We start from the raw sequence: 25,083 nt of genomic DNA, 5'->3' as shown, positions 1-25,083 counted from the left end.
CCATTTCCAGAATTATGGTCAGTATTCGTAGTATTCTGAACAATAGTTTCCGTTGAAATTTGAATGGATTCTGTGGAATTTGGAATGGTTTCTGTTGAACTTCGAATGGTTTCTGTTGAGCTAGAAATGTCAACCGGTTTATTTTCAACAGAAGATGAATCTAATTTGGTAATGCTTATTTTGTTAGTGTCCCTATCCACAGAGGCGACTGCCCATTTGTTTTCCAGTTGTTTAGTCAAGGAATCGAAGAATGATACAGAGCTTTTGGGGAGATTCAAAATAGCTTTTTTCATCGATGGATTACTCTGAAGAAAATTCTCTACAGTTTTCACTTCAACGCTGTTATCACAGCGAACGTCTGCTTCAATCAAACTGTCAATTTTCGTTGAAAGTTCAGTCAGAGTTGAGTTAGTTAAATCTCCGTTTGTTATAATTAGTGTTTTCAGTCCTTTGTTGTCTGCAATAAAATCAAGCCAAACTTCAGGTAATTTACCACCGACAACCAACTCAAGTTGTTTCAATTGCTTGAATAGAACTTTTTTTCTTTGCGATCCTCGCAAGTTATACCGAAAATCTCTGACAGTTACTTCTGTGATGTGTTCAAATGTGATTGAACCCTCATAAGATGGCAAATCACTTGGTACATTGAAATCGAGAGTGTATAAATCGTGCAGCTTATCATTCACAATTTGAAGTAGTTTCATTGATGGCGATGCCAAACCCAATTTTTTAATATGCGAATTTTTTTCGATGAATTTCATTAAATCATTAGTGGGTTCTGCGTCGGTGTTGAATTCGGTTAAATTCGAATAATGGTGGTCAAAAATATGACCGCCGGAATAATCAGTCAAGTTCAAAACGCGCATCTCAGGGAATAGTTCATTGAAGCTCAAAGCGTTTTCACTCAAATTTTTCCAAGACCCATCGAACGAGACACGTTCTACTTTTTTAAACGGTGTACGCATTTCATCAAATCCGCCTTCTTTGTACTTTTTAACTTGTAACTCCATCAGTGTCTCCGAACAGTAGGTATTAACACATCTTCCGATTTCTTTGCGTTTGTCGAAGGGAATGAGAGAATATCCAATTGATAAACTTTTAATCGACGGTCCAAAAGCCATAAAAAATTGTCTAGCTATGTCAGAACCAACGTTTAAACGTTCATTAACGACCAGTATTCCACTATTTCCGTGTAAACCACCCTTTATATCAACCGGTAAATGACCATATTTTGATTTGTATATTGCATTTGCTTCTCGGTAATTATTGAAGCTTGTTTGGCTGGCCTTTGAAAGTTCAATGAGGCTTAATTCTCCAAAATTTCTTAATGACTCAACAGAAACTGAGTTAGAAATGTCAGCAGGTCCATTTTCGCTATCAACAGAAGATGAATTTAATTTGATAATGCTTATTTTGTTCATGTTAATATCGTTCTCAGCCGTAACTTTCCATTCGTCTTTGAGTTGTTCTTTTAAAGAATATAAAAATGATGCAGGACTTTTGGAGAAATTCAAAATAGCTTTCTTCATCGATGGATTATTCTGGAGAAATTTCTCTACAGTTTTTGCTTTAACGCTGTTATCACAGTGAACTTCTGCTTCAGTCAAACTGTCAATTTTCGTTGAAAGTTCGGTTAGAGTTGAGTCACTTAAATCTAAGTTTTTTATTATTAGTGTTGTCAGTCCTCTATTAGCTTCAATAAAATCAAGCCAAACTTTAACTACTCTTCCAATGAGAACCAACTCAAGTTTTTTCAATTGTTTGAATAAAAATTTTGATTCTTGCATGATAAACCCAAAAGGGTTTCTGATTGTTACTTCTTTAACATTTTCAAATGTAATAGAACCCGCATAAGACGATAAATCACTTGGTAAATTGAAACCCAGAGTGTATAAATCGTGCAGCTTATCATTCACAGTTTGAAGTAGTTTCATTGATGACGATACCAAACCCAATTTATTAACATGCGAGTTCTTCTCAAGGAATTTTATTAAATCCTCATTGGGTTCTGCGTTGGTGTTGAATTCGACTAAACTCGAATAATGGTGATCCAAAATATGACCGCTGGAATAACCAGTCAAGCTCAAAACACGCATCTCGGGGAATAGTTCATGGAAGCCCAAAGTGTTTTTACCCAAATTTTTCCAAGACCCACCGAAGGCGACGCGTTCTACATTTCTAAACGGTTTCTGCATGTCATCGAATCCGCCTTCTTTATAACTTCTTACTTGGAACTCCACCAGCGTCTCCGAACAGAAGGTGTTAACACATCTTCCGATTTCTTTGTGTTTGTCGAAGGGAATGAAAAAATATCCAATTGATAAATTTTGAATCGATGATCCAAAAGCCATCAAAAATCGTTCAGCTATGTCAGAACGAACGTTTAATTGTCCATACTCGATTTTTAATTCCCTATATATGTTACTATCCATTATTTCGACCGGTAAATGACCATATTTTGACTTGTATATTGTATTTGCTTCACGGTGATTATCACTGTTCGTCAGGCTGGTCTTTAAAAGGTCGAAAAGGCTTAATTTGTCCAGATTTCTCAATTGTCTATCAACGTCCGATGAAGAATTGTTTTCCACCGATGTGGACAAATGTATGACCAAACAGCACGAAAGTAGGAAAATTTCAATCTTCATTTTTGTACAAGTTTTCTATACGATTTGATATGGAACTACCGAGATCGGAAAACAAAAGTGAACTGAATGATTTTACAATCGAAACCCGCAATTTATCATTCAATGGCGAATGACATTATGGGAAATTCTATCTTATCAGGATCGTCTACATTCTTAACACCTTGTCAATGCATGTTCATTTTTTTCTATATCTTTCAGTTCAAAAATAAGATGGCATCATTTGAATCTGAAAAGGATTTCTGACGCAATTTTTTTTTAGAAGAATGGAAGAAAATTATGGAGTTGTTGATTAGGATACAAATTTCACAGCTGATATGATGTTTTATATGATCAGCGATTTCAAAGCAATTGATAGTTGAACCCGTGAGCATAAAAACGACTTATTAAACAATCGCCGAACAAAACGATACAAGGAAAAACTACCAAACAAAACACACGTTAAAAACGTAACACAGCAGGACGGTACCGTTCAAAACGAAACTCCGCTACACATTACCGCTGTGGTACGTTTTGTTCGGTAGTTTTTTCTTGTATCGTTTTGTTCGGCGATTGTTTAATAAGTCGTTTTTATGCTCACGGATTCAGTTTAGCTTGAGAATAAAGACGATTTCCTTTACTTCGTTTAAACCAAAGATGATTTTAGAACAATGTTTTTAACTCAATTTTACGTATTTTTTTATTTTTTTATAAATAAGTATTATAATATTTTCAATTGTTAAATAATTGAAATTGTATTTTAAAGACTCAAAATAATATTTCACTCAGAATACAAATCCATTTACAACAACTGTTATTAAAGTGACTGCTAAAGTTGAGCTGGCAAAAATGTATGATGCTCCATTTGGAGGTGCTAAAACAATTTTCAAACTGTCAAATCGCTTATCAACTGGCGCAACTTTGGAACCTTTCAGTTTTTCGGACAAAGATAGTTTTTCAGTCAACGCATTGAAGTACGCTACAGAGCCCTTGGGAAAATTCAAAGTAAATGTCCTCATGTTTGGATTGCTCTCCAAGAATTTCACAATGCTGTCGATATCAAGACCGAAATCACAACGGATATCAGCGTCAACTAGCTTGTTGAGGTTTTCGGCTAGTGTTAGAAGTGTTGAATTGTTCAAATTTCCTGTTGTGATCACAAGTGTCTCCAATTCTTTATTCTGTGCAATGAAATTAAGCCACACGTCATCCAATTTTCCCATTACTGTCAAATGAAGTTTGTTCAAATGTTTGAATGTAATGTTTCCCGATTCAATGTCACGATTAAGATCAACAACTGAAACATCTTGAACATGTTCAAAGTTAATTACAGGGTTTTCTTGATAAGAACTCAAATCTTTCGGCACATGGAAAGCAAAAGTGTCTAGCTGAGGTAATTTATTAACGGCACGAAGTACGTCCACGGACGGCGATGCCAACCGTAATATTCTGATTTGTGAATTTTTCTCCAAGAATTTTACGAAGGCCGGTGAAGGATCTACGTCAGCATTCAATTCGTCCAATTGTGGGAAAAAGCGATCCAAAATATAACCATTGGTGTAGGTAAGAGTCAGAACGTGCAGTTGGGGAAAGAGCTCATCCAATCCCAATGAATTGCTATCAACGTTTTTCCAAAGGCCTTGGAAGATAACTTTTTCAACTTTGGTGAATGATTTCGTCATATTTTTATATGCATCTTCTCGGCTGTGATGGGCTTTGAATTCGACGAGTGTCTCTGAACAATGTTCATTGATATATTTCCCAATTTCTGCATGTTTATTCTCTGGAACCATATTGTATCCAACTGACAATTTTTCAAATGATTTACCAAATCCTTTCAAAAATTGCTCAGCCATCTTGAAGTCCACATATATTCTCTTATTTACATACCAAATGTATATATCACGCTCGTCCAGCGAAATTTCAACTGAATAATCTTCATATTTCCATTTGAACAATGTATTAGCTTCATGATATCCGCGCTCGCTTGTCAAAGAAACATTCAACAGTTCTGAAAGTGTTAACCCCTCAAGATTTTCTAATCGTCTATCGAAAACTTTTTCTGCCAACGAAGTGGCGAAAAGCATATAACACAGCACAGCAACGGTTTTCAACATCATTGCATCAGATTTTTCTTTTTGCTTTATTTTCAACGGATCAAACGGAGACCAAAAATAAACTGACTTAATTTGCGTGAGCTGAACTCATATTTGAATGAGCTTGAGCACTTGTAATAGTAGTGATAAGATACCATTTCGTGTACACAAAAGTTAAACATTGATCAGACATATGTGATAAATTCCAGTATTCGAGTGATTGGGATCGGAAAAATATCCAAGTTAATATGGTTAAAAAGTGTGTTCCAAATGAAATGTATCATTAAAAAAAATTGATATGAGAATAATGGTGCTTAAGCAACTAGATTTTAGACGTTTAAGATTAGATCGAACGATTGCGTAAATTTGCTCACAGCATTCCTATATTTTTGCTATCATCCATAGCGATCTTTTTCAATGAACAACGTTTTGTCGACACAATGCGAATATCGATTGATGCAAACTTCTCTATAGCTATGTCAGTAAAATACTTGTTGATAAGTGCGACAATTTAAAAGAATTGTCACCACAGCACAAAATTGGAAAACAATCGACAACAAACTGACATATGCCGTGCAAATCAATCAAAAACCATTGATTTTCTTTGAATTTTGGTATCAAACAAACGAACGAACGAACGCATCAACTGAACAAACATACATGATATAGGATAATTATAATCTGATGAACGGATAATTCGGAATGAAGACGTCTCATGAAGACATTATTTTATCATAAAGCGATGATTCATAGAAGAATAAAGAACAATATCCTTGGAATTGCGCATCTATTAATATGTCACATTGTCATATCAACTCAAGTATACCTGTTAATACAGACGCCATACTACTTAGTAAAGAAAAAAACGTAGCAAGAAAATTCTATTCAAAAATGAAATCGAATCACGTTTGACTAATTGCATAGAAGTAGTGCATTTATGAATCATTCTACTTGTTACAAAATATAATCGGCTCTGAGCCCTATGCCTTCTGAGCCATACATTTTGATATTTTGGGAGGGGGAAAGTTCGTTTCAAAAATGTAGAGAAAAAAATTTAGTCAAAAAACAAAGACAAAAATATATATTAATTGATTAGAACATTGATTGCACAATAGATTAGTACACAACAAATGGGTCATTATGTACAGAGGTCGATATTTAAAATCTATATATTGTGTGTTTGATTTATATTTACAGTTTTCGTGTTAAATTTGGATTATGGTAATTTGTTTGTGTTGTTAGTTTAAAATAAAATGCTTGTTCTATACAACTCACGGTTTGATTGGTTTCGGAATCAACTGCGATCAGATCTGGTTCGGTTTCAACTGGCCATCTAGGTAATGTATGTTTCACATGACATCTTGAGCGCACCTCCTCCGATACAGCAACGAGAGCTGGAGATCACAAATATTGAACAAACAATACAATAAATTTCATGTAAAAGTATGGACATTTTCCAATGAGGACTTCTGATTTTCACAACCAGTGATGGTTTTTCGTTAGCCAGCATTGTCTTAGCCTTGGCTTACACCAACAACTGGTGTAAGCCAATCGTTAGCCAGCTATCTGTGTGAAATGAGTACATTCAAAGTATAATAATTTTTTATTTGCGTATTCTGATTCAAATCATACAAATTTTAAAAAAAATTAATATATTTCAATTAATTTTCAATTTAAAAGTCATTTTTATAATTTGAGTTTTTTTTTTCAAAAACTTAATAAAAAAAATGTCGATGTTTGGATTCATTTAAACTCTGACCTGGTGATTTAAATGTCAGTCACAAACGTCAGTTCAAATGATTGCGTTCAGTTCATACTGAAGTTTTTTCACTGGTCTACACATTCGTTAGCCAGTATACACTTATGCGGCTAATTAGCCAGCTAATTGGTTCTTCACTGTTCACAACGGAAAATGCATTTTCAATTTATGAAGAAAAAAAATATTCACCGGTTAAATATGCAACACTATCGGAGCTGACTTCAAATTTGTCGCGTTGCATCGGTTTAGCAACGATTCCCAGTAGCACAGTGAGCACTCGAGATGTCCGTGACACAGTGGTTGGTGTTGGATGTCGAAAACCTTTCAACATATGTCCAACTAATGCAAAATGGAAGTTACTTTTGAACGATAACCCAACCGCATGATCCAGTTGCTTGAAATGCCATTCAAGTGACTCACGTGTTGCCATCATAACATCGCTGATATTCTATAAAATCAAAATTGAATGATTGAAAATAATCGTAAACGTTAACTCGAAAAAAGTCGATGTTCAATTTCTTGTTCGTTTTCAAAATAACAGAAAAGGTCCAAATCAAATGAAACACTTACATTCTTATCAAAAACACCCTGCGAATTAAGCGTATGCAAGTTTTGTTCAAGTAAAGCCAACCCGGCTGCGTACAACGTCACGTCGTCTAATTGAAGAACGGAAATAGCTACCCAGAAAAGTGCTCGATGGATCGGTGATTCCTGATTGAGTTAATTACACAATGCGATTAGTTTCTTTATGACAAAAACAACAATAATCCAAACCCAAAATTACCTGTCGCAACAGCGGTTGAATCCGTGTTAAACACATGACAAGAGCTTCAATCAAAACAATATCGTTAAATGATTCCAGTGCCTTGACTAGAATGCGTAAAATCTCTTTGACATCTTGGTCGGTGGCGGTTTTGCTTATACACCCGTAAACAATGAGCGCACGTGGTTGAAGTGCCGGATTATGACAGAATGCAAAGCTTCGAGATAGACTTGTCCACGTTTGAAGCCAATCGCAGTTTGGCACATCGCGCATACACGTTTCCATGATTTCAAGCAATGCGTCGGCAATCACTTCAAGGGAGGTCAATGCAAGACGTTCACGATCTGGAGGCAATGTTTGTGAGACTCGTTCGTTTCCCAGCCATCGTTCACCTGGGTGCCGACAGCTCGACCGGAATGCAGTTACAGCGGCCGATTTGACTTTGCTAATGCCGAAGAGCAAGTAGAATTTTGGCAATGAAAATTCATCGAGAGCTAAACGGAGCACGCGTTGTGTTTCCTCTGTGGATTGAAACAGTAAAATTAATGAAGTTTCTTCAGTTCGAAACGAATTTTACCATTAGTTTGACATTCTTACCTGAGAAAGATGGTTTGCTGCACGTGCAGAGTGAGTGAATGATGTTGATGACAAGACCATGGGTTGAAGCTCTCATCGAAAGCGATCCGGAGCACACTAAGAATGTGACCGTATGGAAGAGATACGGCAAATGCCTGGCAACATCCAAACAATTGTTGAAGGACAACATGAGTAGGTAACGTGCCAAAATAGCGATATCGTCCCACATCATGTGTTGCTCTAAAAATTGAGTTGGATTGGTGCACGTCTTATCAATTACGCGACATAAACGTCCAATCACTTTCTTAGCTACTAGCTGCACATTTGCCGATGCCAATGCCACCGCTGTATCGGCCATTATTTCAACTTGCGGTGAACCTAATCCAGACACAACTGACTTCTGTATGAAATTGTCTAGAACCATATCAATCAGCTCAGGAATCTAAATGTTAAAATTACAAAATGAAAATTGAAATTCATACTGAAATTCTAATTTTGAAAATATCTCCACTCACTTGACCGATTGAACCCCAAATCTTCGCCTGAATTGAAGGATACATTTCCTTTTGTTCGATCGTCAAATTGATTAGACGCTCCAGTATCTGCGACACTTTTGACTTTTTGGTGTCATCACTTGACTTACAAAACCTGGACAAAACGGAGACAAATTTCTCTTTATTTCTATTCAATCAACTAAGACTAAATTCTTTTAGTTTTAAAGATTATTTTTTACCTGACTAAATTCTGTAACCACGGTGTCATGTATTCTAAGCACAAATGCTTTAATTCGATGGTACTTCGTTGAAATCCTTGAATACATTCTTCTAAAAATTCTAACGTTAAATGCGGCTCGTTTGTGGCCAATTTCTCGCTGACTGCCTTAATGAAAATTGTGTTATTCGATGGAATGCACAATCCTTGAGTTTCGAGAAGTTGTCCTTCGATTTTGAGATCAAATGTAGCTGTCAGTGCACACACTGTGAAAAGAAAAAAAAAATGAAATGTTATTGAAAGCAAAGTAAAAAATATAGAAATATCCTAATAAACATACGTTGATTGTATGCAGCTGTTCTCAGATTAGGATCCGATGATCCCAGATTTAATAGTGCCATATTCAATAGTGTTCCCGGCACATCCTTGGGCCGTATCTTTTGATGAACAACCACCGAATCCGGTTGGCTTAGCTCCCATCGATTTCTAATGTGAATTATGGCTTGAACAATGTTATCACAATCGTTATGAATGAAACTTAGCTGCCCACTTTCATTGGCAATTGACAGTGTGAATTGATTATCATCGACTAGGCACACTTCTTCAATTTCCGATGCATAATACACGTCGTTTAGCAATACGCCATGTGAAAGTACTTTGGTTTTTTCCGTTGCCGTGATTTGCAATGCGGTCGGTCCAACTTTGATCGCTACCTTTGTATCTTTGTGGCTCAATTTCAGTGCATTGTTAAACACTTTCAAATCTTCGTCCAATGACAATGTAGCGCCGGGTAGCTTTTGCTGATCATGATCAATGCAATCGCATATGGTTTTTGCATCGACGAATACCAGCTTTCGGTTGCCTTTGAGCGGTTGCAAAATGCGGTCATGGAATTTCGTATACTCTCGCACCCATGAATTACAATTGTAAATGTAAACGGCGTGCAGATTTTTATAGGCTACGCTCGGTAGCACATGGAACCATTTTTGCAGGAATTCAGTCCTGAAGCGGTTATCAGAACATGTGTGCGTGAAATCGATAAACACTTCGTATGGACCATGCAAAAATGGCTTAAGCGTTAATATGACATGATAGATGAGCAGATCACCGTTTGTTTCGCCAATTTTGTAGCGCCGTGCAATGTAATAGAATACTGGATATCCGCTTCTACTCTGACCAGACTGATAAAATATATTGTTCGACTGCAACGCTTTGAATTCCTCTTTCTCGTGCATTTGGTGCTTATTCATTATGTCTTCAAAATTACCCGACGCTATATCTACGGAAGTCCAACGCAAGCTAGGGAAATATTCAATTTATCAGTAATAATATTCGATACACTACATACATTTTCGACTTATTTCTGAAACATACCATGAATCGTTTTTGTGTTCTGGTGGTCCGAGGTATGCTAGCAGTGTGGCCATCTTGTCGAATGGTCTTCGTCCGACTGCCTTGTGATCTCTGCTACTTGACAGATAATCTCCGATTTTCTCTTGGTGAGTCCACAACAATCGATGTAGAGCCAACACATTTGCATCAGAAATGAAGCTCATGCTAGCCACATTGTCTAATGACTCACAGTCGGATGCAATTTGAATGAAGAATCTGTATGAAAAAAGATGAATATAGTGAACATTTTGAATGAAAACGTATGAGCAAGCATATTACCTTCTTCCAGCCTCAACGTGTGCGCGTAAAAAGTCATTGAAGCAAAGCATGTGTTGCTCTTTCGAGAATTCGACGTGATTTGCAATATTTTGCAGAATTTTGGACATCAGCATCAGGCCTCGTTTGAGTAAAGGAGGAACAGGCCCTTCGACAATTCCGTGCTCCTGTGCCGATACAATGGCTGGATTTATGAATCGTAAAAAGATTACAGTTCCAACGGCGCCAATATTGTTTTGCAGCAGATTTGGAAAACGTTTGCTCAAAACCTAAAAATGATAAAAAGTTAGTTTAGAAATGCACAAAAATTGTTGTGCAAACATTTCAATTTAAAAAGAAAATACACGCAAAAACGTGTCTTCCTCACCTGATACAAACAATGGCACATCGATCTTAATTGTGGTGGAAATCGTTCGGCCGAATTGACAATGGCATCAAACACCTTTTCGGTCAACGCAATCAAATTCTTTCGATTTGGCTCAAGGTCGTCTTTGTTGGCCAACCGCGATGGATCCACTTCGTATGTGATCTGCTTATCAAGCAGTGGTATAATAAGTGGTTTCAGCAATTCCTGCAGGTAACCAGCTCCGTATATTTTAAAGCAATACGCCATAATTTTGCTGCCTAATGAGTTGCCTCTGAATAAGGTTTGCATGCAGTCGCTCACTTCAACCTCTCGATAGAACATGTTCCACAACAATGGTGAAAGTAGATGTTTTGCATCGAACAAAGTGACCAAAACACGAGCCAATTCATCCATCTGACCAGTGGTGACAACGTTGGCCAATGCCATTGCAATCGGTAGTTCACCTTTATCACTTATCATTGTAACTAATTGAACGAGTTGTTCAAAACGATCGGCCAGCACTGTTTCGGCGAGAGTATCAAATTCGGTTCCTTGTTGTAAAATCTGTGTTAAAACTTCCATAAAAGCTGCTCTGGTTTGTAGATCAGTGTTATAGCCCAAGTCAATCGAATGCATCAGGCCAGAATCGATATTGGCACTGAGCAAATTTGACATGGCTTGAATAGTTGCATTTCGTAGAGCTGTCAATTTTCCGGCGGTGATTCTCGGTCGAATGATAGGCATTGGCGTATTGCTAATATCCTTATCGGCCTCCGAAGACATGTCAACGCAGTCGTTCAGTAAATTCATGAAAAGTGTAAAGTATTTCAAAAATAGAGCACTCTTTGCATCCATCAAATCACCGCGGTCAGACTCTTCCGGTTGCAATGGCAAACCGCGTAATAAAGCTGCAACGGCCTCCATGCAAGCTGAGTCTAAGTCTCGGAAAATTAACGATGTACTAACAATGCGAAGTAGAAGAAAAACAAAAGGTAAATGAAGATTTAAACACGTGATAAAAATGGAGAAAATTGTGAAGCCTAACCTTGTCATAATTGAAACATCGCCACTGCTTGGAGGCGCAATCTGATGTGATGTTCCCATCACCCAATCGGTTAGATATTCGACCAGTTTGTTTCGGAATTTCATCTCCTGTCGGAAGGCGAGATCATCACGACGCTTCATCATCACTTCAACCAATTGACACAGTTTCGTTTTTATGTGAATCGCATGCACAGTCATATCCAAGTGCCGCACATATCGCACAATGCCCAACATCATCCCTTCAATACTTGTTATGCCCAAATGCTCGGACACCGTTGGCTGCTCGTTTTGCTCTTTATTTTGGCGACCTTCTAAAATCGATTTCATTATGTGAATTATATGCTCGATGAACAGAGTGTTGATGTCGGAAACAATAACCTGAGCCAAATTGTAGTAATTTAGTATGTTATTCAATAATAATGGTGCAAAATTAAGCGGATATTTTATCGCTTTTGCCACACTCACCGGTCTCACTTGACCTTGTTGGTCGAAGAATTTGTCGACAATACCACGAATTTGATCGAATAATAGTGGGTAGAGATCGGGTGCCATCTCCTCTCCTACCAAAGTTTTTACATGTTTCTGAATTTGTGGTCCAAATTTCTCGTTGCTGGCCACAAGTAATCGAAGCAATTGACTTATGAATCTGTTTTGAGAGAGATAAAAAAAGAATGTCAACGTGTCTATCTGTTGAGTTGAAATTAAACTTACTGGGTGACTGGGCAGTATTGCACTTCCTGTGGACTGGCATTCAATGTGGCCAATGATGTGGTGCTTGGATGCATTGATCCACGGCCGGATGAGCTGAGCGATGCATTCAACGATGACATGGATTGTTGATGTTTTATCGAATCTTCCGATTGTGAGTTATTCTTCGGTGGTCGTCTTTTATGTAAGCAAACACCACCGAGCGATAGCAGGAACCACGTCATATTGGCCCATTCATTGATTTGCTCTTCAAGATCATGTTCCGAACTTTGATGACTAGCTCTGCGTTTGCCAATGGCACGATGAAATATTTCTTGGCCATCTTCTGACTTTCCTTTGGGATAAGATTGCAAAATTTTGCAAGTTGCTTCCCAATTTCGGAACGTTTCTTCCCATGCTGATTGCACACCTTCATCCCAGTACTGAACGTTTCGCAGCAAAGCCATAATTTTCTTCTGAAGCAAGAAACGGCCTTGAGTTTGTTCGTAGAATGAAAACTTTGAATCCTCCCGACTGGTTGGATTAGATGCTTTCACTGTTGATGCAACTTGAGCTAGCTCCTGATATGAAGGATAATTACCTGTAATACTTAGTGGCGATTCATCCGGTCCGGAGCGTATGTCAGCTTCTTCACACAATAATCCAAAGCAGGACAAAGCGGTTATTACCGCTTCCAAATCAACTGACCATAAATACGTAAAGAGCACCACCACCAATTTGTTGTGCGCATTATAGCAAATTTGCACATGAGTTCCGACGTTGGCGTAATCCTTGTGCCGTTGCAAGAATGTGTTTCGACAAATCAAAATCTCTTTTAACCACTTCAACACATCGGAGTAGTTGGCAATTTGGTGTTGCACCAATTTTTGCGAAATTGAATACATCACTTGCGAGCTGAGATCCCAGAATGTGTTGACCGGCGCTTCTGGATTCCATACTTCGATTTTGTCTGGTGCATGCAAAGCGAGTAGGGCTTCCATAGCTTCTTGAGCAACATCTGGCATTGTCGCCTGATGCACCAAACTTACCAGACCATTTATCAATTCAACCGTTGAACTGGACACATCGTGACCAATCTTCATGAAGTTCTGGAAAAAAAGTTTGGACATTTGTCATTTCTCTTTGAAAATCAAAAGAGTTTAATACTCACCACATCACTGTTTAGTTGATCACTATTCGATCGTACATTGAGCAGTAGCATCGGATCTGTGTGAACCAATCGAACCATAAGCAAAAGCAACGTTTTATGAGCAATTCCATCTTCGGGCCGAGTTAATCGATTCTGGCCATCTTTGGCTTTCAACGTGAGTGATGTGATCATTCGAAGCGGTGTGTGTGCAATGTACCCTTGAGTCGCTTTGTTCAAAGTGTCTGTGAATAAATTTCGCAACGCTTCGGACCGCGCATACACCAAATCGATTTGTGGCCACCACGGAAGACGAGGCTGAGTCACAATTCTGAATTCAAACGAAGTAAAACGAAGAATGAATGGAAAATAATTTGATTAAAATATCGGGAAAGAGAATGACATTCAAATTACCTCAGCAAAGAGCTAACAATCACAAAATGATAAGCAGGTGGTGCGCTCAAAAGGAGGCAAGCCTTTTGTGCCTCCGCATTGTGAGGTGTTATACGAAAACATGCAACCATACAATCGATCATCAGTTCAATATCCGAGCAATTTGGTCCTTGGCCACGAGCATACGGCTTTGCTGGATTGAATAATAATGCCTACAAAACATCAAATTCATTATTATTTATTCTTTCTTTCGATAAAAGCAAATTATCTGGGCAGGATATTATTTTACCTTAATGTCATTGATGACGCACTGCACCAGGTAGAATGTGACATTTGTTGATTCTGTTGTCGGTATGTACGTTGAAATTTTGCACAGTTTAACACACGCAATAGCTGCCGATTCGGTTAATTGTTTGGACGATGCGTGTGCGGTTACACCTTTTTTAATGGTGTCAATGAAGTGCTTTTTCTTTAAATGACGCGGCGAACACGGAGCACCACTGTCTGCATTCACAATTTCCTCCAACACTTTCTATATTTTCGTGAAATTCGTGGAAACATTCGTATAAGAAAAACGCTTCATTTCCAAATTTACAATGAAATCTCCAAATACATACCGGAGATAAAACCAACAATAGTATCTGTAGCGGCCAAACAATGGTGCGCATTTTCTTGTTATCAACATACGAGTCCAGTATATCGAATAGGATTTCACAGCATCTACGGAAAGGTCAATTGGTTTAAAATATTCATTGGTTCATTTAAATAATTCAGTATTTGTTGTCTTGCTTACTTGGCCAGTTCGTCGTTTTGATTTCGTTGTATTTCGGCAAATTCGTGTGGATGAAATTCAACCCAATTCCAAATTGCTTTCTCTAGTGAAATAGAGAGAGCCAAATGGGCTGACTTCTTCACCATGCGGAACTTTTGATTGATTTCTAGATAATTAAACAAAAGGACAATAAAACCGGAATTAAATCGATGTACTTACAAAAAAAACAATCCTTGAACACCAAAAATACGCACCAGTCAATAGTTTGATTAATCGATTGATATCCAAGTCAATGTGTTGAATGAGTTCAAGGTCACCAGAGTCGGGATTTTCTTCCGATGTTGCGCTCAACTCTTGCAGCCGAGCCAAAATTCGATTGAATACAGCACCGAAATGGTTTTGTGACAATGCAAAGATGACTTTTGATGCGAGCGCCTTGAGCGATTGTGCGTTCGAATTTGATTCATTCACATAAATAAATTGGCATAGTTCACGAAGCAATAATTTCACATTCATTGCTTCTTCGAACCGTGATGTATCTTTGGTTTGATTGCTTAAACAACGTTCCAGAGTTGTTAAAATTATAACTAAAGTATCGTGATAACATCGCTCTGGCTCCATTTGGCGTATCGTTCCATTTGCCCACTGTGTGTTATGACGCGTGAAAAAAAATAAATGGAGAAAATGTACGAATAATGATTAGGTTCACTTATCGGCGGGAGTGATAGTAAAAGTCAATGGATTAATTTGAAATTACCGATTCATTTGTACGCTGAAGTGCTTTTGTGAGACCAGCAAGGATCAATGAGAATTTATATCGTGATATTTGTATCAAACATGTCATAGTATGCTCATAATTTTGACGCGCCTGTGGGCTGTGAATCCCAACACGGACTGGTAGCTGCACGAATAAAAAGCAAAGTAAACACTTCAGTTTCAACGAAAAATAACAAAAAAGAATAGCCAAAAATAGCACTGAATTTTCTGCTTGAATTCACACATTTTTACAAAAAAGACACTCGATATTACGCACAACGTTTCGTTTTAATTTCCATCTTTTTTAAATAGATTTCATTCAAATTTTGTATTCAAATATACGAGCCGTGGATGTTTGTCTACGGTTTGGCCGCTGTGGCGTTCATTCATAAAAATGTAAAGAAGGCACCGAACGAGGTCAACATTCACGAGTTGTACAGATTCTACAAATAAACTGAATTAAAATTAGACCGCTTAAAGGTCGCTTCTGCATCAATTAGACAACCCAATACATATTGCAGTACTACATATTCGTCGTTGGTTTCCGTTTTTTTTTTCTAGTTTTATAAGTAGCATCTAAACTAATTTTTTTCGTTTTTTTACTCTGTTCCTGTCGACATCAATAATTTTACTATTTTTTCATTCATCAGAGTGTTACAGAGGTGTTTTAACGCACGCGATCGAACGAATTAAAAAACCAAACGGGACAAGCGAACAAAACAAATCATAAATATTTCATTCATAAAATTTCGAAACGTTCAAACAAAAAAGAAGCGCGACAACGCGCTATACAAAAGTGAGTGAAATTCACGACCACCACAAGCTAAACTATATGTTAGCATAGCACAGCATCGAAAATGGAAAGCCAATATACATAGTGAAAACTCGCACAACACACAAACGGAGAGAGAGAGAGGCGAATGTCGGAGTAGAGTCAAGAGAATGAGACTGAGAGTCACATTCCTGTGCACAGGCGCACAAGACACATCCACAGATGTGAATGGCACGTAGCCGTTCGTTAGTTTGCTCGTTCGTTCGTGTGTGGTGTCATTCAGTTTTCACTTTTCAAGAATAAAAACAATGCGCCCACGCGACTTTCTGCAGAGTCCGATTGACACAATTGAGTGGAAAATTCATTCATACGGATTGCGGCCCCGTTCATGTATATTTCACCGAATGGGCAATCCGGTGGTAGTGGTGTAGGAGTGATGATAGTATATATATATTGTGTTGCTGCTGCTACGAATGTCGCTGTCGACGCCGCTGCTGCTGCTGCTGCTCTGTTTACAATGAGAGTCCATATACAAACATGCAATGAAATGTGGAGGAACGCACTGACTATACACATTCGCACACGCACATCCATAGCAGCAGCAACAGCAGCTCTTGGCCTGTAAGCGCACGATAATATCGATCGATAAACACTTTTTTTGCACTGTCTCTCTCTCGAATATCAATTCACTTTTCACTGAGTTTTGACTTTTTTCACATCATCTTGGGAGTTGACCTATGAAAATTTTATCTATGCTTCGCCACAATAAAATGCATCAGTTTCATGCATTTTTCACTTAGCATTCATGCGAATCGAAGAAAATTCATGTATGATTCGGTTTACCTGCTCTTCAAATCTCGATAAAATGCAACTGGCCCATTCGCCAGGTTTTTGCGTTGCCATTTTTTTTTATCCACACCCGCACTTTGCACGCACAACAGTTTTTTATGCAATTTTTTTTTTCTCCACTTTCGTTTCGTCGATTGATTCACATTTTCACACGAAATTTAACACGTTGCCATGTGAAGCTGGTAACTTTTCAGCAGCTGGAAATCCAAATTCAATACGAATTTTCCCGTTTTCAATCGTGCGACGGAGTTTCTTTTTTCGTCTTCCTCGATGGTCTGGGTTGTAAGCGCACAGGCGTTTCAGATAGAACTGTGCTATGCGACCTAATACAATATCGGAATTCACAATGAGAGTAAATGTCACAACAACACACATACACCTCTCACAGATGGGAGATTCTTCTCCAAGTTCAGTTGCTGTCGAACATTATAAAAACAATGCTCGGGCCTGTTGACAGCGTGATCGAACACGAAATGCTCAAACATTGCGAATGACAGCTCGAAAAGTCAGGCGTTGTTTTATTTTCTGTTGTTGTTGACAAGTGAGTGACGCTTCAACTGTAAAAAATAATTCATTTGATCTTTTACACTCTCTCGTTAAAATTGTGAATTTCAAATTTATCCAAAGTGAAATAATAGATTGTTTTCAAATTTTTACGATTTCCGTTGTTTACACGAACTTTGAAGAATTGGTTGAGCACAAGGAAAAGAAGTTTGCACCAAAATTTGAGAACCATAAACATTCTGAACAAAAATGGACTATTTAAACTGCTACATCTGCAATTCTGAAACAAAGCTGCACAATAGCGTGCGAATACCATAGGGGTATTGCAACTACCATAAAATATATGTATTTCATCAAGTTTATCAAGCTCTTTCCAAGTTTATGCATAGTGTTGAACTTTTGTTCAAGCTCTACCATCGAAATATACAGTAAAATAATTTACGGGCACGACGTAAGATGGCGTTTTTTCTGGTCAAAAAAGTTGCAATATCCCTTTGGCGAATACGGACGAAGACGAAATATTCTGGTATCGGTGTTCACGAGATTATACAGAGTTTTTTGAAGGAATCTCACACGCTGCGATTCAGCCCAAATGACATCGTTTGCGAGCGATGTTTTCAGAAAATCAACCAGTATGATTTGGCGTGTCGAATGGCCGACGAAATTCAACAAGATGTTACAAATGCATTGTACGCCACTGAACAGCAATATATAAGCGAAGAACCAGTAGAATACCTGGAAGATGTACAAAGTGAAAAAAATTCTTGCCAAAAAGATTTCGAAGAGTAAGTTTTTTTGCTTAAGTCAACATTCACACACGGATGGCTGATCGAATTTCTAATTCAGATTTCAGGACCAATATGATATGCAGAATGTACAAGAGAAAGGCAATAATCAAGCGGAGAACATAGAAACAGTGCACATATCGAGCATTGATGACGCAATAGAAGAGGTGCTCGATCCATCAAAAAAGCAAACCAATGACTTCACACCAGCTAAGCGGAAAAGTCACGCCGGCTGTGAGGAGTGTGACATTCCATTCGGTACCAAAAAAGAGCTGAAGGTAAATTAGTGCTACGAAAAATTCGTCAAATTCTTTCAATAGAAAGAAATGTAGTTATGCTTTTTTTTTTGAAAAACTATTTTCCCTTCTTAGCAACATCAACTACGCTATCATACCCCAAAGAAGTGTGGAGTTTGCCAAAAGGTGTTCGACAATCAGTTGGAACTGAGAAATCATGCACGCCAAGATCATGAAATTGAACACTGCTCAAATGATGAGGCTGAATCCAGTCGTGGAGAAGTATCAACCGGCGAAAGCGATAGCAATCTTCGATGCGAAATATGTGGCATCACCGAAAGCACCAATGAGTCATTAGCCAACCATGTCGGTTTACATGAGAATCAGCTGAAATGTGTGGTGTGTAACACGATTTTGAAACATCGAGCCAACCTGGTCTTACACATGCGGATTCATGTAAGCTAAAATGTTATTTTTCTTATCAAATTCGAGAGAAATTCGTAGAAATTCCAATTTTTAATTGGTTTCGTTTAGGCCGACAAGAAATTCTTCAAATGCGATAAATGCGAAAAGACCTTTGTGCACAAATCATCACTTCGGATGCATTTACAAACGACGCACACCGAAGTTCGTAACAAACAGTGCCCAGAATGTCCGTTGAAATTTAAAACAACGTCACAGCTCAACCAGCACCTAGTAACGCACACTGGCATCAAAAGACACCAATGCCCAGAATGTGGCAAAGCATTTGGCCAAAAGTACAATATGACAGCTCATTATAAATCACATTTTTTCAACAAAGTCCAAAGACGCGTGCGAACCCGAACCAAGCCAACTTCCACCGTTCATATGAAAATGGAAATGTAATAACTATTACATATCACCAATAAAATTGATTCGATCCATTAACTAGATTCTGATGTTTTGTGTGCGCATTGGTGAGTGGCGCCATCTGGTGACAAACCGCTCCATCTCCTCAATCACTTTGACATTCAATATGCATTCTTTCTTCAATTCGTTGAATTTGTAAACACGTGCATACACTTTTGGAATAATAACTGCGAAATTGGTTGCTTCTTGGTAAATAATTCGTTAAACACTACAAAATGCCGAAGGTGATCGCTGAAAAGAAACACCGAATTCACAATGAAGTACAGAAACAAGGTTTGTAACCTCTCAAATTGGCTAAATTTCTGAAAATAAATTCCAATCTCCGGTTGACGTATTTATCTGTAGGAATTGTATTCAATAAGGATTTCGGTCAGCACATTTTGAAGAATCCTCTGGTTATCACAAGCATGCTGGAGAAGTCAGCCTTGCGACCGACAGATGTTGTGTTGGAAATTGGTCCTGGTACGGGAAACATGACAGTGAAAATTTTGGAAAAAGCGAAAAAAGTGGTTGCCTGTGAAATCGATCCCCGGCTTGTGGCTGAGTTACAGAAGCGTGTCCAAGGAACGCCATACCAATCCAAATTGCAAATTCTTATCGGCGATGCGCTCAAGTCAGAGTTTCCATTTTTTGACATTTGCATTGCAAACGTACCGTATCAGATCAGTTCACCGCTTGTGTTCAAACTGTTACTGCACCGGCCGATCTTCCGATGTGCCGTACTTATGTTCCAACGAGAATTTGCTCAGCGTCTCGTGGCCAAACCGGGCGATAAGTTCTATTGCCGCTTGAGCATCAATACACAATTGTTGGCTCGTGTCGATATGCTCATGAAAGTTGGCAAAAATAACTTCAAACCACCACCAAAAGTTGAATCGAGCGTTGTGCGTATCGAACCCAGAAATCCACCGCCAGCAATCAACTTCACCGAATGGGATGGCCTCACTCGGATCGCCTTCTTGCGCAAAAACAAAACACTGGCCGCTTCGTTCAAACAGTCTTCGGTTTTACAAATGCTTGAAAATAACTACAAACTGCAAGCTTCGCTGCAAAATCAGGTAAGTTCTACTTCGTTAGACTCATCGTTTCGAAAGTAGCCAGTTTTGTTTGGATGAGTCATTTGTTTGATGCCATTTTCATGAATTGATAATAATAACGACACCTTTTTTTCTCGATGTTCACAGGAAATCAGGCCCGATTTTGACATCAAACAACTAGTCGAAAGTGTGTTGCAAGAGGCTGAAGCCAGCGAAAAACGTGCCCGCACAATGGATCTGGACGATTTCATGAATTTATTGTACTGTTTCAATAAGCATGGCATTCATTTTAGTTAGATATTATATTACATGAATAAATCAACGTTTATTGTTACACTCAAAATATACTTAACTTTGTTTCATGTCCACAAAAAATCATGATTGTGTATTTGCATATCAAATACTTTGCCCAAAGTCGTAATCTCCCTGAAAACCAGTAGAAAAAAATAAAAGAAAAATGCGATTGTCGTACCTTTGTTCATTTTCTATGTTATTTATTATTATGTTATTGTTGTGAACGATTCTATAATAATAATGTACATGAAGAAGCTTTATGAATTAAAGCATAACTCTGGGAAACAACGAATAAAAAAATTATGTTCTTAAAAAAATGTCGTGGTCGTCGTGAGGGCGAACTGCGAGTGTTGTTGTCCGCACGGTATACGATGAACGATGTAACATTTGATATTTTGATAAGAGTTGAGTGTTTGTTTGTGTTGATGAGAGCAAAGGGGAGTGTGTGTGTGTGTATGTGTGCAATTTAAAAATGAAACGAAGACACTTAGAAACCGTGCACTTTCAGTTGATCTGACTTGGCTAAACCAGCTTTAGTGAGCCATTGGCAAATGTTTTCACGTTGATCACCTTGTAATTGCAACACTTCACCATACTCCGGATGCTCGATCACTGTACCATTGCATGCAAATTCTTTTTTACAGGCGCGTACAATTTTCTTCAAATCATATTCGGCTGATAGACCTTGTACCGTTGTTAATGTCTTTCGACCACTTCGCTGTTGAATTCGAATGTGAACGAGGCCGTCTTGTACGCTGTCATCAGCACCCTTTGTTGCTATAAATTAAACGAGAAAAAAAAAACAGAAGAAAAGAATCGCATGTGATTAGAATCACGGAGAAAAAAATGCGAAAAAAGTCAAGAAAAAAAGAAAAAAAAGGACAGAACAGCAAATCGTGTGACACAAAGAGACAGCACACAATATGACGTTTACATTAATTAGTGGGGGATAAAATACGGAAACTCATAACTGCTTGATTTCAAGCTGATAGAAATGATGACGGTATGAATCATCATAAATATGACTTTATACCGTTTATGGAAAATAACCTTAAATTTTTTTTATTTCAAAACAATTTATAACTCATCGAGTATTTATAGCGAGCGCAAAAAAATGGAGACGTTTAACGAGTTACGTAGAAAAAAAATTTATGGTTAGAAAGGTCTTAGAAAGAGATAGAAATATGCTGATTCTTCGTCTCCGGTTCACCTCGTCTACTCTATGCATACGTTTTTTTTTCTCCTGTTGTACTATAACTTCTGATTACTAATCACTTTTCACCAGAAAAAAAATGCTTTTAAACAGAAAAAAATATACCAAAATAATTAAACAAATTTTTTTTTCTACTTACCATCAGCAAATGGGTCAAAGGTATTTAAATTTTGGATGGACATACGATAAACAAATAAATCCACTGGAAAAATAAATTGATTCTCGTTTGGTTGAGTTTTTTCCTGCTATCGCAAAGAATGTCTCGGCTTTCTATTTCGCTATCTAATGGTCGGTTTCACACGCACTCAGTAGTGCTTAGTTTGCGGAACTTTCTGGCTACTTAAATTCGGACGTACGAAATAAAAACGTGAAAATTCGCACACAAAAAAGAAAGAAGTGTTCGTCCAGCCACAGGCGCAAAAAAAGTGATCTTTCTCAATGTGTATGATAATCGAAAATGTCTGTCGTCGTCGCGTGTCACACAAGAAAACCTAATCGTGTGTATATGCAAATATGGCGGGCCTATGTATGCTATGCGGGATACTCAATGTGTACGTGTGTATGCGTGCATTTGTGGGCAGCGCTAGCATCGGTTAAAAAAATTCCATTACCATTTCGCGCCATCTTCACATACTTAACACTTTTGATGCGAAAATGACGATTTTTTCTGCATAAATTCAACGATAAAAATGAATAGAAGAATTATATTATTCGGAAAATAATTTTAATCGACTGAAAATTGCAGTAAAATATTTATTTAGTCAATTTCACAATCACATGCAATAGAAAGTACTTGAACGTTCTGCTTAAGTATCGATGCGCCCTTGAAATCGCATGTGATACTTTACTTTTGACGTCTGTCAATGCAATGTGTGCAGAATAGTTCTATAGATAATTGAAGTTATACGAATTGTACCATTGCACAAGACTGCGCATTAGAAGCCGAAACGTAATAGAACCGATTGCATTGAAAAAATAAAATTTTCAACGAACGACAACTTTGAAAGCAGCCACAAAGAATGGCTTTATTTCGACCATCAACCCTGTTAAAACTTCGACGAGTTCAAAGCCTTCCAGCTGCTTTGTACCACAAAAATGTAAGTGCATGCATTCTCCACTGAAACAAGTATAATCAAAACAGCTGAACTTTGTTTTGAAACTTTTTGCCGTAGGTTTTGGACCATTATGAAAATCCACGGAATGTTGGATCATTGGACAAGGCGGACAAAAGTGTTGGCACCGGTTTGGTTGGTGCACCAGCTTGCGGTGATGTCATGAAATTGCAGATTAAAGTCGATGAAAACGGTAAAATCATTGATGCAAAATTCAAAACATTTGGCTGTGGATCGGCAATTGCATCGTCATCATTGGCCACGGAGTGGGTGAAGGGAAAAACCGTCGATGAAGCTGGCAACCTTAAGAATTCGGACATTGCGAAGGAACTTTGCTTGCCACCAGTCAAATTGCATTGCTCAAGTACGTATTAAATACGGAATAATCAATGAAAATTACGAAACGATTGCTTCAGTTTCGAAATCGATTTTTTTTTTGAAACGCAATTACAAACAATGACGCAGTACACTGAATATATATTTATACAATTTCTTTGTTTATAGTGTTGGCCGAGGATGCAATCAAAGCAGCACTTGCTGACTACAAAATCAAACAGAACGATGCTGGCAAATAAGAACGATACGATCTACATCAGATATAACGATTGATATTCAAAATTGTTGTGTATAAACGTAGTATGAATGCAAATGAATGAATGTATGTTCTGGACGACTGTGATTTTATTTGGTACAATTTTGAAAATTTATGTTTGTTAATGCTGGATTAAGAAGCAAATAAAATTCTTAAGTGAGATTTATGAATGCCCCTTTTAGAGGGATAGAAGCAACGGTTTCGTCTTTTTTTCATTCAATTTTTGTAGGGAGAAGAGAGATTTAAGCGAGAAAATGCTGAAAAATTGATAAAATCTCAGGTTCTTTATATTAAAATGAAATGAAATATGAAGTTGTTCATTCACATTGTCTGTAGAAAGCATTCACTGGTTAAGCGTTGACTAGAACTAGTTCTAAAGTTTCTATTTCTTGATCAAATATTTTTTTTCCATTCATCAGTGGACTTGGACTTACAACAAAATCTGTTTACTCACGTTCATTCTCATCAAACCATAAACCAAAAAGAACACCCATTCGATTTCATTATCAACAATATGGATCTTTATTAATAAAACAAGCGATTTGCTAAATAAACTAATGGTTTTAATGGGTAGTTACACGAATCGAGATGCTATCGCCAACAATTTAGTATAATCAGCACCTTTTGAGTGTGTCTTGTCTTTCATGATCGTCCGCAGAATATTTGGAATTGGAACTTGGATGCGAGTGCCGAGTGGAGTGCCATTATCATCGATCAGCACCACATTGTTCGTGTCGAATCGTGGAACTTTGATTTTTTGTTGTTGTTTACATCCGACGAGAATGCCCTTTTTCTTCTCTCCCTTAATGGCCAACAGAACCATGTCGCCCGTGTAACCGATCGATTTTTTATTATAAACATGAATGACGCGCGGGGGCTTTCCTTCGGCCATCGCTTTTTTACCAATCTCACAATTATCTACAACCCGAAGCCTCGCCAATTTTCGAATCTCATTGCATACGGCGGTCGTGTGAAATCCACTCGATGAGACTGATGTTAAAGTCTTTGTCAGTACACGATTCAACAACATTCTGATAAATGCTCACCCTTTTTGAATAAAACAAGACATTTTTCATTGATTTCCTTTGATTAAATGTTTAAAAAAAAATTTAGTTTATTTACCTTCTTTTCCAGCTTCAAGTGATTTCTTCACAAGCAACTCGCTTGGTTATGTTTCTATTTTGGATATGTCATTTGTGGTTGTTGTGCGGTCTCTCAGTGACTACAGCGCCACTGTAATTTCAATGGAGTGACGGCAAGTGGAGAAGGTTACAATGATCGTTGATTTCAAAGTTTGCAACGCTTTTGTCGCAATCACTCCTGATTACGAACAGAAAGCGTTTTGTTTGAATACAAAGAGAGAAAGAATTAAGACATTTCGCTTATCTTACCCATTCTCTCGAGTTTACTCGACTTTGAGGCATGAATATTTTCGACTTTTGTAAGCAAACATCAA

At 37.8% G+C, this 25,083-nt stretch overlaps 6 protein-coding genes across 7 annotated transcripts in view; 3 read left to right on the top strand and 3 right to left on the bottom strand.

The window, feature by feature from the left end:
• The window catches only part of LOC129577866 (neurofibromin), a 33,986-nt gene extending 16,212 nt beyond the window's left edge, over positions 1-17,774 (bottom strand). For both annotated transcript variants that reach the window (XM_055465637.1, XM_055465646.1), the window contains exons 1-22: positions 16,958-17,774; positions 15,344-15,487; positions 14,841-15,231; positions 14,608-14,752; positions 14,432-14,534; positions 14,104-14,346; positions 13,836-14,026; positions 13,446-13,752; positions 12,299-13,383; positions 12,053-12,233; positions 11,589-11,965; positions 10,565-11,504; positions 10,201-10,466; positions 9,904-10,137; positions 8,870-9,828; positions 8,552-8,795; positions 8,334-8,466; positions 7,840-8,260; positions 7,264-7,763; positions 7,050-7,190; positions 6,669-6,927; positions 5,996-6,114 (exon numbers count right to left, since the gene is read on the bottom strand). In XM_055465637.1, the coding sequence (XP_055321612.1) occupies positions 5,996-6,114; positions 6,669-6,927; positions 7,050-7,190; positions 7,264-7,763; positions 7,840-8,260; positions 8,334-8,466; positions 8,552-8,795; positions 8,870-9,828; positions 9,904-10,137; positions 10,201-10,466; positions 10,565-11,504; positions 11,589-11,965; positions 12,053-12,233; positions 12,299-13,383; positions 13,446-13,752; positions 13,836-14,026; positions 14,104-14,346; positions 14,432-14,534; positions 14,608-14,752; positions 14,841-15,231; positions 15,344-15,487; positions 16,958-17,017 (7,443 nt within the window). In that variant the 5' untranslated portion in view covers positions 17,018-17,774. The remainder of the gene's footprint in view (positions 1-5,995; positions 6,115-6,668; positions 6,928-7,049; positions 7,191-7,263; positions 7,764-7,839; positions 8,261-8,333; positions 8,467-8,551; positions 8,796-8,869; positions 9,829-9,903; positions 10,138-10,200; positions 10,467-10,564; positions 11,505-11,588; positions 11,966-12,052; positions 12,234-12,298; positions 13,384-13,445; positions 13,753-13,835; positions 14,027-14,103; positions 14,347-14,431; positions 14,535-14,607; positions 14,753-14,840; positions 15,232-15,343; positions 15,488-16,957) is intronic.
• Positions 17,775-17,978: 204 nt separating this feature from the next.
• LOC129577877 (zinc finger protein 354C-like) lies at positions 17,979-19,468 on the top strand. Its single transcript, XM_055465657.1, has 4 exons — positions 17,979-18,252; positions 18,314-18,530; positions 18,624-18,944; positions 19,023-19,468. The coding sequence occupies exons 1-4, from the start codon at positions 18,119-18,121 to the stop codon at positions 19,353-19,355; spliced, it is 1,005 nt and encodes a 334-aa protein (XP_055321632.1). The 5' UTR covers positions 17,979-18,118; the 3' UTR covers positions 19,356-19,468.
• A 21-nt stretch (positions 19,469-19,489) lies between these two features.
• On the top strand, positions 19,490-20,763 carry LOC129577886 (probable dimethyladenosine transferase). Its single transcript, XM_055465669.1, has 3 exons — positions 19,490-19,652; positions 19,725-20,437; positions 20,564-20,763. The coding sequence occupies exons 1-3, from the start codon at positions 19,595-19,597 to the stop codon at positions 20,711-20,713; spliced, it is 921 nt and encodes a 306-aa protein (XP_055321644.1). The 5' UTR covers positions 19,490-19,594; the 3' UTR covers positions 20,714-20,763.
• A 122-nt stretch (positions 20,764-20,885) lies between these two features.
• Positions 20,886-22,421, bottom strand: LOC129577893 (eukaryotic translation initiation factor eIF1). The gene is made up of 2 exons (XM_055465715.1): positions 22,063-22,421; positions 20,886-21,487 (listed from the first exon to the last, which is right to left on the bottom strand). The coding sequence occupies exons 1-2, from the start codon at positions 22,103-22,105 to the stop codon at positions 21,198-21,200; spliced, it is 333 nt and encodes a 110-aa protein (XP_055321690.1). The 5' UTR covers positions 22,106-22,421; the 3' UTR covers positions 20,886-21,197.
• Positions 22,422-22,780: 359 nt separating this feature from the next.
• On the top strand, positions 22,781-23,823 carry LOC129577891 (iron-sulfur cluster assembly scaffold protein IscU). The gene is made up of 3 exons (XM_055465700.1): positions 22,781-23,020; positions 23,096-23,399; positions 23,540-23,823. The coding sequence occupies exons 1-3, from the start codon at positions 22,943-22,945 to the stop codon at positions 23,608-23,610; spliced, it is 453 nt and encodes a 150-aa protein (XP_055321675.1). The 5' UTR covers positions 22,781-22,942; the 3' UTR covers positions 23,611-23,823.
• A 182-nt stretch (positions 23,824-24,005) lies between these two features.
• LOC129577890 (39S ribosomal protein L14, mitochondrial) lies at positions 24,006-24,832 on the bottom strand. The gene is made up of 2 exons (XM_055465685.1): positions 24,750-24,832; positions 24,006-24,674 (listed from the first exon to the last, which is right to left on the bottom strand). The coding sequence occupies exon 2, from the start codon at positions 24,655-24,657 to the stop codon at positions 24,202-24,204; it is 456 nt and encodes a 151-aa protein (XP_055321660.1). The 5' UTR covers positions 24,658-24,674; positions 24,750-24,832; the 3' UTR covers positions 24,006-24,201.
• Between the last annotated feature and the right edge of the window lie 251 nt (positions 24,833-25,083).

Source organism: Sitodiplosis mosellana, unplaced genomic scaffold (assembly GCF_009176505.1).
Source record: "Sitodiplosis mosellana isolate CC-2019 unplaced genomic scaffold, AAFC_SMos_1.0 Smas_scaffold_1, whole genome shotgun sequence".
Taxonomy (NCBI): Eukaryota; Metazoa; Arthropoda; class Insecta; order Diptera; family Cecidomyiidae; genus Sitodiplosis; species Sitodiplosis mosellana.
The sequence above is the reverse complement of the archived record's forward strand: the minus strand, read 5'-3'. Positions and strand labels throughout refer to the sequence as shown.